The sequence below is a fragment of the Narcine bancroftii genome, chromosome 2, assembly GCF_036971445.1.
Source record: "Narcine bancroftii isolate sNarBan1 chromosome 2, sNarBan1.hap1, whole genome shotgun sequence".
NCBI lineage: Eukaryota > Metazoa > Chordata > Chondrichthyes > Torpediniformes > Narcinidae > Narcine > Narcine bancroftii.
The window spans coordinates 102,630,030-102,643,700 of NC_091470.1; the positions used below are offsets into that span (position 1 = coordinate 102,630,030).

At 42.3% G+C, this 13,671-nt stretch overlaps 1 protein-coding gene across 1 annotated transcript; it reads right to left on the reverse strand.

Annotated features, from left to right (window-relative positions):
* Positions 1 to 479: 479 nt before the first annotated feature.
* On the reverse strand, positions 480 to 13,442 carry tmem127 (transmembrane protein 127). Its single transcript, XM_069917773.1, has 3 exons — positions 13,106 to 13,442; positions 11,138 to 11,302; positions 480 to 3,024 (listed from the first exon to the last, which is right to left on the reverse strand). Exons 1-3 carry the CDS (start codon positions 13,338 to 13,340, stop codon positions 2,717 to 2,719), a joined length of 708 nt encoding a protein of 235 aa, XP_069773874.1. The 5' UTR covers positions 13,341 to 13,442; the 3' UTR covers positions 480 to 2,716.
* Positions 13,443 to 13,671: the final 229 nt, after the last annotated feature.

The following is a 13,671-nucleotide window of genomic DNA, read 5'->3' on the forward strand; positions in this document are numbered from 1 at the left end:
TAAATTGACTGAACGTCCACTGTATCTGCTCATTTAAGTGAGCAAAAAACCCACACAAATATGTAAAGGTAGGAAGCACTGCTTGATACATTGACCAATATTTATTCTCCAACTAGAGCTGTCAAACCATCAAAATGCATCCTAATCATTTTCTCACTGTGTGGCCATGATTTGCGAAAACAAATAAGCTTTTCCATTTCCATACATACAATGATGAGCGCTTGGAAATTGGGAGTTTCCTGATGTGAAAATTAACGTTTGTGCACATTGCTCGGACACATTTCAGGAAACCCACAAAACTTTTTATAAGGTGCTGTAAAGAAGATGCGACTGATTTTTTTTAAACGAACTCGGCAGTATTAACAGAATAGAATGTCTACTAGAAGCTGGGTGCAGTGATTGCACTTGTGAGCTGCATTCAAGCCTAACATAGTTTCTTGGACAGAGGTTCACTTGGAAGGAGTATGACAGCCCTCTAATTATCACTTTGAAAAGTTTATTTCTAATCAATCAATATTCCACAGGCATGAAATTTGCACTGTTACCAGTAACGACAAATGCCACCCGTAATGGCTCCACATTCAACGTTTATTACAAGTCATCGGCTGTACAAATGCAGGCTTCAGCCAATTTTTCCACAGTAGAATTCATTAGATGCTTTTTTTTTTGTCACTGGTGCATTTGTGTAACATACAGTGTGTAAATGATTTGGCACTGGGTCCATAAATTTGATGACCAGGCTTTGCTAGATAGAATTTTATTTTCGGTGTGGAAGTCTGGGTACCATGTCCTTAATTCATGACAAAGGATCCTTGTCTAGAAAATATGTCCTTAATGGTTTATTCTATATGGTTATTGAAAAGTGATATTGTAGCTCTTTATTAGACTGGCATGCTGGATTTGTGCTTGTGGCTTCATTTTTCTTCCCCTCCCAGAAATGAAGCATTCAGTACATTTTACTTGATTTGACAAATTATTTTTTTTTTTAAAAATCCCCTTCAGCCACCTTAGCACATTGGCTAGGGAATAACATGCAGGAGCTAGGTTGATCAGTTGCTGGCCTCTTTCCATTTCTGTAGTTGCTCCTACAGCATCTATTACTGGCTTAACAGACTGGGAACAGCAGAATTGGCCAGTAGGTAAAACTAAAATCCCCCCCACCTCCAGGAACTAGTTTTGATTAACTAGACAGAAGGAAACTGCATAGGAGATGAGCATATTTTCTATTAATTTGTTCTATCTAGTACACCAGCTACAAAATCAGTCACTTTAATGACCTCGTCTGCTTTCTTGTCAAGACCGATACTCTCATATGCACCTCTAAATATCCAAAAGCTCCATTTTCTTGCAAGTTTACAGCACTTAAGTTAGTGCACTGCACTTCAGCAACAAATTTTATTTGAGCAATAGTGAAAAACAATGCAACCAGCTAAATTCAAATGTAAAGTTTCCATTCCTATTTAACTGGTAAAACTTGATTTTAAAAAGTTGCATGCAAAAATTGCTGCTTCACTCAATACTGTTTGTATTAGACAGCTCCAATTGTACACCTTTGTGTCACATCCAGCAAACCACTAAGTATATGACATCAGAGGCAAGTAACTTAAGGTGAACAGTGTTTGTTCAGATCAAGTGATGGAAAGTAACCTGTTTGTAAAACAGGGTTGTGGTGGAATGTGTGAACCAGAGGATCTGAAATTCTCCTGCTTAACTTCACTACTTCTAAATTATTTTCCTTTAAGACAAAATTGGTCAGATATGAAGTATTTTGACCTTTTGGCACAAGGTGTTTTGCATGTTAAAAGGTGCTATACAAATGCAAAATATTTTTTTTCTCTAAAACCAGCCTGATAAAGTGCTTTCTTTGATCATGAAGTGACATTAGGATGGGCATCAGACTTAAATATTATAACTAAATGGCCCGAAACACAATCTGGCAACAAAGGAGTGTTGATTTGTCCAGTAACTCCTAACAAATACTAATACATTCCCTTAAACTGGAAGCTGGCAAATTTAAACTGATAAATTAAAAATATTTCCTGGCATGAAGACATTGCTATTCAATAGTGAGTGTGTATAAACAGGTGACAATAAACTGACGTAATGTGAGTAAAGGTGAGAATGCAAGCTACTTGACAGTTGCAATCAAATGAAAAACAATGCTAGAAACTCAAGTCAAACAGGGTACAGCAAAGGTACAATACTAACGATTCATTGTTGAAGGGCTCAAGCTCAATATTGTTTGCATCTTTACCTTTGCCCTATAAAATGCACCTTTTGACCTGCTGAGCTTCTCCAGTATTGTTTTTACTAATTGCAATCAAATGCCGGCTATAACCCTTCTACATAAACATTTTAATTGCTTGATTGTGATACAAACCCTCATGATTTTAATTTATTTAAAAGTTGTAGAAAAAATGTTTTATAATTTCAGAAGATACTACCTCTAAATTGTTGTGAACTCCATCTCCCTTCACCCAGCTGTAGGTGCTGTACCTCTTGGGTACAGCAAGGGAATAGAGCTAACCTCAAACTTCTGGCTTTGAGATCACTACAGCTCCTGGCCCCTCGAGCACCAGCAAGCATGAAGCTGAGTGCATGAATAGTGAGGGGCTAGAGGCAGCTGCTCTAGATAAATTCTACTGGATAAATTACATGTCAAAGAATTAAAATAAAGACCGATCAATCTGAAATGAAAATTGGCAATGTCCTGTTGTCAAGGTGTGTACGCAGGGGGAGGTTGGAACTGATTAACAATTTCATATTCCACTGGGTACGGTTCATTCTCTTCCATCTCTGAGAGCAGTTCCAGTGCTTGTTCTTCCTCTTCTGTTGGGTAGTGTCGCAAGAGGTTTGCAGCTGTGGCCAAGATCGATGCTCCTCCTGCTCCAGCCACCAAGTAGAAGCTGACTGCAAAGGTCACATAGACACGAGAGCCATGATATTTCTTGTGTTGCTGTTGAAGTGCTAAGATCAGCTCTGATGCCCAATAACAAAATCCTATCACAGTGGCACATTGGAGAACTGTAATAAAGAGTGTACAGCAGGTTACATATATGGAATTCTCAAAATAACACTGAACAAAGATTTTGCTGCTTGAACACATGGATTTTGGACTGCTGATCACAAAAATCACCTTTAAAATTTTCTATCGCACAGTTTTTTAAAATACAACCTATTTTTGTGATTTCCTGTCATATTTTAAGTCTACTTCAAGCATACAAAACCGTGAAGTGCAACAAACATGTCATTGAAAATTAGTTTTCTGCATTGGCACTTGGACTGATTTTGCTGCAGTTGGTGATGAACACTGAAAGATTTCACCAGCACCTTATGACCATAGAAAAGCATATCACAAGATCGTAGGCCATTTGCTCAATTGAGTCTGCTTCACAACTTCATCCTGAGCTAAACCATTCTCACATCTAGTTCCAACTTCTGGCCTTTTCCCCATACCTATCAATCTCCTCTCTAAAAACTCCCCTAGCGATCAGGCCTCCAAAGTTGCATGTGGCAACAAATTCCACAAATCCATGCTAAAGAAATTTCTCATCTGTTTTAAATGGTACCTAATTCTAAGACTCTTGTCCTAGACTCACCCACCAGGGGAAACATCTACTCTGTCCAATCCTTTCAGCATTCAAAATGTTTCTAAGAGATCCTCTCTCATTCGTCTATACTCCAATGAATAGAGTCCAAGAGCTGATGAACACTCCTCATACATTAGTCCTTGCATTCCAGAAATAATCCTGGTAAATCTCTCTACTCTTTCCCACATCATTACATCCCTTCGAGATAAAGGTCCTAAAATTGCACACAGTACTCCAACTGAGGTTTTATTAGTTCCCCCATCGAGCCTCATCAACACTGCTTACTCTTGTATACCATTTCTCTTGAAGTGAATGCCAACATAGCATTCACTTTCTTTACTGCTGGTTAACCTGGTGGTTATCCTGGTGGTTAACCTGGTGGTTATCCTGGTGGTTAACCTGGTGGTTATCCTGGTGGTTAACCTGGTGGTTAACCTGGTGGTTAACCTGGTGGTTATCCTGCACGAGGACCCCTAAGTCCCTTTGCACTTCCAAATTTTGAATTTTTTCCCCATCCAAATAATCTGCCTGTTTATTTCCTCTTCCAATATGTACAATCGTATATTTCTCAACAATGTATTTCATCTGGCCATTTCTTTGCCAACTCTCCTAAACTCTTTAATTCTCTCTGCAAGCTTTTAGAATACCACTAGTAACTGGCAACCAATCAGAAAAGGATCCCTTTATTCCCACCCTTTGCTTTCTACTTATGCTCCACCCTATCTAATAACTTTCATGTAATTCCATGGGCTCATTAAGCATCCTCTTATGCAGCACCTTATTGAAGGCCTTTTGAAAATCCAAATACACAACATCCTCGCCTCTCTCTTGTCCATCCCACTTGATTCCTCAAAAAGTTCCAATAGGTTGATCAGGCAGGCTCTTCCCCTCATGAACTATCATGTAATGCACCTTGAGGTATTTCATAAACCTCTTTCTTGAGGATACTTTCCAACCACTGACATCAGACTAATCCTATAATTTCATTGTGAGCCACATATGTGCCATTTTTCCATTCATAATTTTCTTGGAATATATCTATCCTGCACTTTATTTCTTGTAGAAATATCCAGTTCTGGTCTACTGTTCCTCCATCTAGTTTTCTTTTCCAGTCAACTTGTGCCAGTTCCTCTCATAATTTCCTTTGTTCCACTGAAATATTGACACACCTGATATCAAGTTTTCCTTTTCAAATTTGAAACAATCATATTATGATCACTACTTCCTTTGGGTTCCATTACCTTCAATTTCTCTAATCCCCTCAGGTTCATTACACGTCACCCATTCCAAAACCACCAATCTCCTGGTGGGTTTATCAACAAACTTCTAAAAAGCCATCCTATAGGCATTCTACAAACTCTCTTCTGAGATCCAGTACCTTCCTGACTTTCTCAATCCATTTCATGTTAAAATTTGCCATAATTATTTTGACATTTCCTTCTGACATGCTTTTTCTTTTTCCAGCTTATCTTGTGGTCCACTTCCTGGCTGCTGTTTGGGGGTATGAATGTAACTGCTATTCGGGTCTTTTTACCCTTGCCATTTCTTAACTAAACCCATAGGATTCTACCACATCTGACCCTATATCCCTTCTTTCTAGTGATTTAATACCATTGCTTACTTTCAGGGCTATGCCACCCTCTCTACCTATCTGCCTATCTTTCCTACACAGAGTGTACCTGTGGACATTCAGCTCCCAATCACACCCATTTTTAAGCCATGTCTTGGTGATTGCCACAATGCTTTTAATCTGTAGCTGTACAACAATCGTCTACTTTATTCCTAATGCTCTAATTCCTCAATACACTTAGACCAGTATCTGTTACTGATTTTGCTGCATTTTTATTGTAGAGCAAATTATCCTGTCTTTTCACTTGCCTATCTGACTAGAGGCGTCAGATGCTGAGTACAAACGCAAATCAGTGACAAAACATTTTAGATTAGTTGAACTAATGTAATGTATCAGCATTATTATGTGATTAAACATCCTAATGTAGCGGGCACACAGCTAATGTCAGTTCACAGACTTACCTGACGCATTGCAGGTTAGCAGTGCTGGGCGCCAAAGTACAGCGAATGGATCAGATGAAGCCCCTGCCTATAGGCGCGGGGCGCTAATGGCTCATAGCTTTAACCTGCTGGTCACGTGGACCAGCAGCTGTTCACTAACGAGCTCATTAACAGGCAGGCAATAAAAGGTCTGTAATAAACCAGTCTTGAGTTGTCTACCTTTGTGTGTGTTTGCCTTTATTTAGTAGCATCTACCATAGTAGCCACTACAAATTGGTGACTCCAAAGTTAAGATTCAACGAATTTGAATCATTATGGAAAAGGAGGAAATTTTAACAGCAACAACAATAATGCAGTTGGGCTTCATTTGCCTCCTTTCTGGACACATCAGCCTCGAATTTGGTTTCTTCAAGCTGAAACCCAGTTTCGCCTTTGGGGTATAATGGTGGAAGACAAAATTTTGGCATGTCCTGAGTACATTGGACATGGCCACTGTATCGTGAGTAAGCAAATTTATTGCTCATCCTCCGGTAGAAGGCCAGTACACCAGGTTCTGCCAATTTCTTCTTGACACATTGGAAAATACTAGGCATGAGCGAGGCATGCGTCTTGAACATGGAAGGCCAAGGTGACAAGAATCCATCAGACCTGATGAATGAGATGCTGGCTTTGTCAGATGGCCATTCCCATTGTCTGCTTTTCAAAACTTTATTTCTGTCAAAACTTCCAGCTCATGTTGCCATACCCATTGGTAACATGGATTTCTGCCGTCCCCATGATGTGGCTCGAGGGGCTGACAGCCTCTATTATACTCCTACACAAGAGTCTGCCCGAATACATCCAGTTTTTTCACCAGAAGCATCTCCCGCATCCTACCAGCCTCCTGTATCTGCAGTCCAATCCAAGAAAGAGGAACATGCTGATGTACATAGAGAGTGGTGTTTTTACCATCGCCGCTGGAGAAGAAAATGCCCATAAGTGCGTCCAGCCATGTACCTACTACAAAAAGAAGTCAGGAAACAAGAGAGCCGGCTGCCAGTAGTGGCCTCGGTAGCTGGCATACAAGGCCTATTGTATCTTCAGGACGATGCGGGTAAGCGTAAATTCCTTGTAGACACAGGTGCTGAACCAAGTTTGCTCCTGCCAACCTATTTTGAAAGGACGCATAAAAAACACCACTTGACCCTGCGAGTGGCAAATGGAACTGCCATTCCAAGTTTTGGCACTAGACGAGTTGCAATCAGAATAGGTGGAACCATGTTCCATTGGAATTGTGTCCTTGCTTCTGTCGCTCAACCCATTTTGGGTGCGGATTTTTTACGTTCCCACGATTTATTGTTTGACGTTAAATGTAGAAAATTAGTTCACGCCACCACCTTTCAGACATATCCACTGGCGTGCATCGAGGGGAGAGTTTCACAGCTCGGAGTACATACATTACACAAGGACGCATATACTGCTCTACACAACGAATTTCCCCATATTCTCACCCCTAACTTCAATGCCTCAAGAACAGCCCATGGTGTGTCTCATTACATAGACACATCAGGCCCACCGGTCCACGCCAGGGCTCGTCGTCTGGCGCCTGATAAATTGCGACATGGCAGAATTTAAAGCAATGGAAGAATTGGGTATCATCTGACGCTCAAACAGCCCTTAGGCCTCACCTTTGCATATGGTACCCAAGAAGACAGGATGGAGACCCTGCGGCGACTATCATAGGCTTAATGATGTCACTACACTTGACAGATACTCAATTTCACACATACAGGATTTCACTGCATCAATGCCGCATATTTTCAAAGATTGATTTGGTTAAGGGATATCATCAGATACCGATTCATGAGAATTATATTCCCAAGACAGCAATTATTACGCCGTTTAGTCTTTTTGAATTCCTCAGAATGCCATTTGGCTTAAAGAATGCCATGCAAACTTTTCAGCGGTTTATGGATGCTCTAAGCAGAGATTTAGACTTTGCGTATATTTATTTGGACGACATCCTTGTAGCAAGTCGAAATGAGCAAGATCACCGCCTGCATTTGAGTTGCCTTTTCCAACATCTCCAACTTTGGTTTGACAATTAACCTTGACAAGTGTCAATTTGGCAAGTCAACCATAGAATTCTTAGGGCATAAAATTACAGCTCACGGCATATCTCTGTTATCAGGCAAGGTAGACGACATCCATAGATTCTCCAGACCAGTCAAAGGGCTACAGAAGTTTTTGGGAATGATACATTTTTATCACCAATTCCTGGGATTGGTGAAATCCTGCGACCCCTGTTTGACATCATCTCTGCTCCAAACAAAAATATAACCTGGACCGCAGAGGCCGCATTTACGTCTGCCAAAGAGGCATCAGCCAAAGCAGCAATGCTTGCGCATCCAAATCCTGAAGCTGCTTTGACGCTTAGCACAGATGCCTCGGGAACTGCGGGTGCAGTTCTGGAACAATACGTCAATGGCCATTATCAGCCCCTTGCCTTCTTTAGTCGTCGTCTAAGACCAGCGGAAATGAAGTACAGCGCCTTTGATCGAGAACAATTAGCACTTTATCTGGCTATAAGGCACTTTCGTTATATCTTGGAAGGTCGACATTTCACCATATTCACAGACCATAAACCGCTCATTTTTGCCTTTAGCAAAGTCACAGATCCTTGGTCGGCAAGACAACAACGACATTTGTCCTACATTTTGGAGTTTACTACGGATATGTCATATTTCAGGAAAGGACGATCTGGTCGCATACGTGCTCTCTAGATCAAATGTGTGCCATATTCAAGGTGGAGTCAACATTGCTGAACTGGCTGCAGCACAATCCGTGGATCCGGATATACAAGCATACAGTATAACTATTACTGGACTCGACATTCGACAGGTGGCACCACAACAAGGTAGTCCAGAACTCCTTTGTGATGTATCGTTAGGCTATCCTCGACCATTAGTCCCATTATCTTGGAGACAGCGTCTTTTTGATGACATTCACAATCTATCACACCCATCCTTCAGGACTTCTGTCAAACAAGTACATGTGTCATGGGCTGAAAAAAGACCTCGCGCAACGGGCATGAACGTGCATCCTACTGATCTGCGAAAATTCAACACCACACCTGCAGCCTTTCCTGACAATACGCAGAAGATTTGAGCATGTGCACATGGATCTGGTTGGACCCATTACCAGTATCACAGGACATGTGGTATATTCTCACGGTAGTAGGCCACTTCACACGCTGGCCAGAGGCCATTCCATTACCAGTCAGTGATACTGAGACATGTTCATCTTAAATTGGATTGCTAGATTTGGAGTGCCTGCACACATAACTTTGGACCGTGGACCACAGTTCACTTCGGCAATGTGGGCTTCCTTGCCTCGTTTTTGTGGTACACAGTTGCACCACACTACTGGGTACCATCCGCAGTCCAACAGCCTGGTGAAACATTTCCATCAACAACTTAAATCTTCATTGAAGGTCTGACTCACAGGCCCCAACTGGGTCAATGAACTACCTTGGGTTCTACTAGGAGTATGAACAGCTCCAAAAGAAGATCTGTCTGCATCACCTGCAGAATTGAAGTATGGTACGGCCCTTATGGTTCCAGGAGATATTCATTTCACAAACAATTCAGACATGGATGTCCTGCAACAACTCCGCAAGGGTATTGCTAACAGCAAACCATCCTCTACCAACTGTCATGGCAAACCTAGGCAACAAGTGCCCCAATCACTACTGAACACTGAATTTGTATTTGTACGGAGACAGGTTCCAGGGGCACCATTACTAAAACCATATGAAGGACCATTTTGGGTGACTAAGAGAGATGGAGTGGTATATACATTAGACATCGGAGGGCATCCGCAGCTATTCAGCATGGACAGACTTAAACCTGCCCATACAGACCCTACTTCACCAGTTCAGTGCCCTCAACCTAAGCGACGTGGACGTCCGCCTAAGTCAAGCGTATCTGGCATCTTAAGTACGATGACGATTCTGGGGTGCGCACAGTGCGGTATTGCGAACCACCACCATCAGTTCACAGACTTACCTGACACATCGCGGGTTAGCAGTGCTAGGCACCAAAGTACAGCGAGTGGATCAGATGAAGCCCCTGTCTAAAGGCGCGGGGCGCTAATGGCTCATCGCTTTAACTTGCTGGTCATGTGGACCAGCAGCTGTTCACTAACGAGCTCATTAACAGGCAGGGAATAGAAGGTCTGTGTACGTCTGCAATAAACCGTCTTGAGTTGACTACCTTTGTGTGTGTTTGCCTTTATTTAGTAGCATCTACCGTAGTAGTGGCTAGATTAAATTCAATTAAAGTTAATTTAATGTTTCCAATTTCCTACATGATACAGCAAATCTGAAATTATCTTTGTGTTCAGATTGAAGTTGTCCATCATGATCCCCAATTTTTTTTTCCAGGAAGCAAACCTTATGAAAAAAATTGTTCTCCAGTGTAATTGGCAATCTGACTATTGTGTATACTTGTGTAATAGTCATGTTTTTTTTGCTTTTTGTGGGACAAAAATGAGGGTGGGGGGGGGGTGACATTTACACGGTTGTACTTTTGAATGCAATAAGTACCTGCATCATTCAAAGCATCAAGAGCTCAGATGGCTGGGACCAGGTGGTAAATCCGTATTCGGGACAGTGGGAGCTTGAATGGGCGGGTGGTCAGCACAAAGGTTTGCAGTCAGGGAACTGGGAACTTGGATGGGCGGGCGGTTAGGGCCAAAAATAAGCAGAATGGGGAGGTTCGACTTTTACATTGGTTATTAGGAAAACATGATTTTTTTTGCGCCAAAAAGGGAGGGGGGGGGGGTTTGACTATTACACAAGTATATATAGTTCAGTACAAATGAATGTTAGCAACAAGTTTACTCAATTGTTATTGAGAGGAAATATCCTCAATGAGCACAACAATATTTTACTCTAAATGTCTTCACCTCTTGTACCTCCTTCCATTAGTGTAGCTAAACCAAGCAATAAATTAATTGCAAATTTGCACGTTAATAGTACAGGCAAGCCCCGGGTTACGTACGTCTGACTTATGGTTAGCTCGTACTTACAGACTACGCATGGGTTCAGCGGTTTGTCGGCTCAAAGAAGAACGCCATCCACTAATTTAAGTCAGATCACGTTGCCTCCCTTTATGCCTACTTCAAGATATTGACTCCAATAGTTTTATAGTACATACTTTACCTTTACATGGATAAGACAAACTGACACTAAGAACTGTATGTACCTGTTCCAACTTGTCTACAATTTCAACTTAAAGACAGACTTAGGAACAAATCTCGTTCGTAACCTGGGGACTGCTTGTAGATTATTATTACATGCTAAATTGAAAATAAGGCCTCATTGAGCTCAAGGATGAGATGAGCTCAGTGATGTACTGATTATTTAACAATTCACATGTCCCTTCACAGTATGCACAACAGCCACAGCATTTTGCTTTTGTTTCACTTTCAATGTAACTAAGAATCAAAAATAAAGCCACACCCTGCTTTGGTTTAATATAAAAACTGAAACAGACCTGTCAGAATGTGTGCAAAAGCATATCTGCGGGTAATCTTCAGTGCTGCATGTTTTGGTCCAAACACGTCAAGCAAAAAGGCAGACAAACTACAAATTATCCCCAGGAAACAGAAGGCACCAATGACTCGCAGTAGCAACACGGTCTGAGAGTTCATACAGTATTCTGCAGAAAACAAATATGGGTGAAATATCCACACACTGTAAGAACAAACTATCAAAAATATGCAGAAGAATCTTCAAAGGCATCACAAATAAAAAGCAAACTACATCCTTTCTGACTTTTTTTTAAATGCAACTTATTTTAATATTAAAACGATTTTAAATTTGGTAAATCTGGTTTTTCAGAATGCTATGCATATAACAAACAAAGAACTACCAGAAAGAACAAAAACAATACATTACTTAAAAGAGTCAGAAAACAGCAATCAAAATTCTTTGGACACATCATTCGAAGAGATACATTAGAACATTTAGTTACAACTGGAAAGCTGGAAGGAAAAAGAAGCTGAGGCAGACAGAGAATGAGAGATGGATTAACATCATGGTTAGAAACAGGGAAGGCAACAACTACAATTCAGAGGGTCAGAGACTGATGGATGGAGAGACATGATCGTTCATGCTGAATGGCAAGGCACCTGGAAAAATAAATTCTGGGACTTCTTGGATATGTCACACATGGACACAATGAGTTGACACTCCTGTGCTATAAATGTTCAGTGGTTTCACATGACTACTTGTGTACATAGAGATTCATGGGCACAGGAACCAGCCCTTCAAACAGGAGATCTGCAGATGCTGGAGACCTGGAACAATACACAAAAGTATTGGGAGGAATTCAATTGGTCATGCAGCATCCGTGGAAACTGATAGGCAGTTGGCGTTTTGGGCCTAAATCCTTCATCAAGGATGCTCAGGGTCAGACCATTTCCACTGCTGACCCATGGATGAGGAATGGTTTGTGTTCTGCTGATTTCCCCCTCCTGAAGTCCACAATCAGCTCCTTTGTTTTGCTAACATTGAGTGCAAGCCAAAGTTCCAGTTTTGAACCTTGGTGACCAGTACTGAGGGTGTGATCGTGAAATTAAACTAAAAATATGATGATTGCACCTGATAGCTATCCCTCCATCCCATTCATATTCATATGTCTATCTAGAAATCACAGAACATTTATAATACAGGTCATTCAACCCATTGCTTCCAAGCCAGTTGACAAAGAGCCACCCAGACTAATCACAACTGTAAATATTTGAACCATGGATCATGGCTCCAAACACTTGTATATTTAACTATGATGAGAGCATTTCCATTCAGTTCTGATTTCCAGATTCCAACACGAGGTGAAAAGTATTCAAAAATTTTCCATCCCTTGTTTCTGTCTCCTCAGCTTGGGGAAATCCTTAATTTTACAAACTTTCTGGAAATAATTAAAACAGAGCGAGAGTGAAAGAGGAACTGAAAGACTAGGTTCATTTAATAAAATTACTGAAGTTATGTTAACTTCAGGCACAGCAGGGAATTAGGAAAGCAAATGGCATTTTGCCCTTGGTTAACAACCTTGCGCTCAACATCAGCAAAGCCATGGAGAAGATTGTGGACTTCAGGAGGAAGTCAGGGGAACATGACCCAGTCCTCATCAAGGGCTCAGTAGTGGAGATGGTCAAGAACTTTAACTTCCTTGGTGTCAACATCTCCTAAGATCTGACTCTAGTAAACTTCTAAAGATGTACCATGGTGAGTATTCTGCCAGGTATGGAGGCGCCAACTCTCAGAATAAACTGTAGGTGCCGGGGTGTGGTGTGGGGTATTTAAGGAGTTAAAGGAGAGTGTTGGTGCTGGGGTCTAGTCTGGGGTTTTTAAGGAGTTAAAGGAGAAAGTTTTGCTTCCGGGGTCTAGAGAGGGGAATTTAAGGAGGAATCCTATGTCCCCACCCAGCCAGGGATGAGGCCCAGCCACCCAGGCCCGTTACCTTCCAGCAGAGCCAAGTCCAGGTGGCCCAGGACGTCGGCCACCCCGAGCTCCTGCCGCGGGCACACGCCGCCGTGGGCGCGCAGCCAAGCCGGTTCCGCCAGCGCCGTGCACAGCGCGGTCACAGAGAGCGCGCCTGGCACCGCCGACGCCAGGCTCCGCTCGGCGTGCTTGGGGAGTGCGGCGCCAGGCCGTCGGCGCGCTCCCGGTAACCCTGGCCCAGATGGTCCATACATCTTCCGTCACCGACCGCAGGAAAACCCCGACCGAAAAATCGGCAGCCGGGCCCCTGCGGAACTGATCGCGTTGACGTTGGATCACGTCACGGTGGGTGGATTGTGAGTGGTAGTCCTCGATTTGACAGACGTCATCCTAAACCAATAGTATTCGAATCCGGGGAAGACTCCAACCATTCATCGAGGAGGGGGTAGGTACTTGGGCGGGGAGAAGACTGACGATTGGCAGTCTGGACTGCATGGTTGACCAATAGCCTTCGGCGCGAGAAATGTCCTCCAACGAGGAGAGAGGGCGGTATATGGGGAGTAGATTCACCATTGGTTGTCCAGC

Bases quoted from the DNA above. Each gene is read 5' to 3' on its own strand.
- tmem127 (XM_069917773.1), bottom strand. From the start codon at position 13,340: ATGTATGGACCATCTGGGCCAGGGTTACCGGGAGCGCGCCGACGGCCT. The intron at 11,303-13,105 runs GTAACGGGCCTG...TGTTTTCTGCAG, and splicing joins GGACTTGGCTCTGCTGGAAG to AATACTGTATGAACTCTCAG. The intron at 3,025-11,137 runs GTCTGTTTCAGT...TCTTTATTACAG, and splicing joins TTTTGCACACATTCTGACAG to TTCTCCAATGTGCCACTGTG.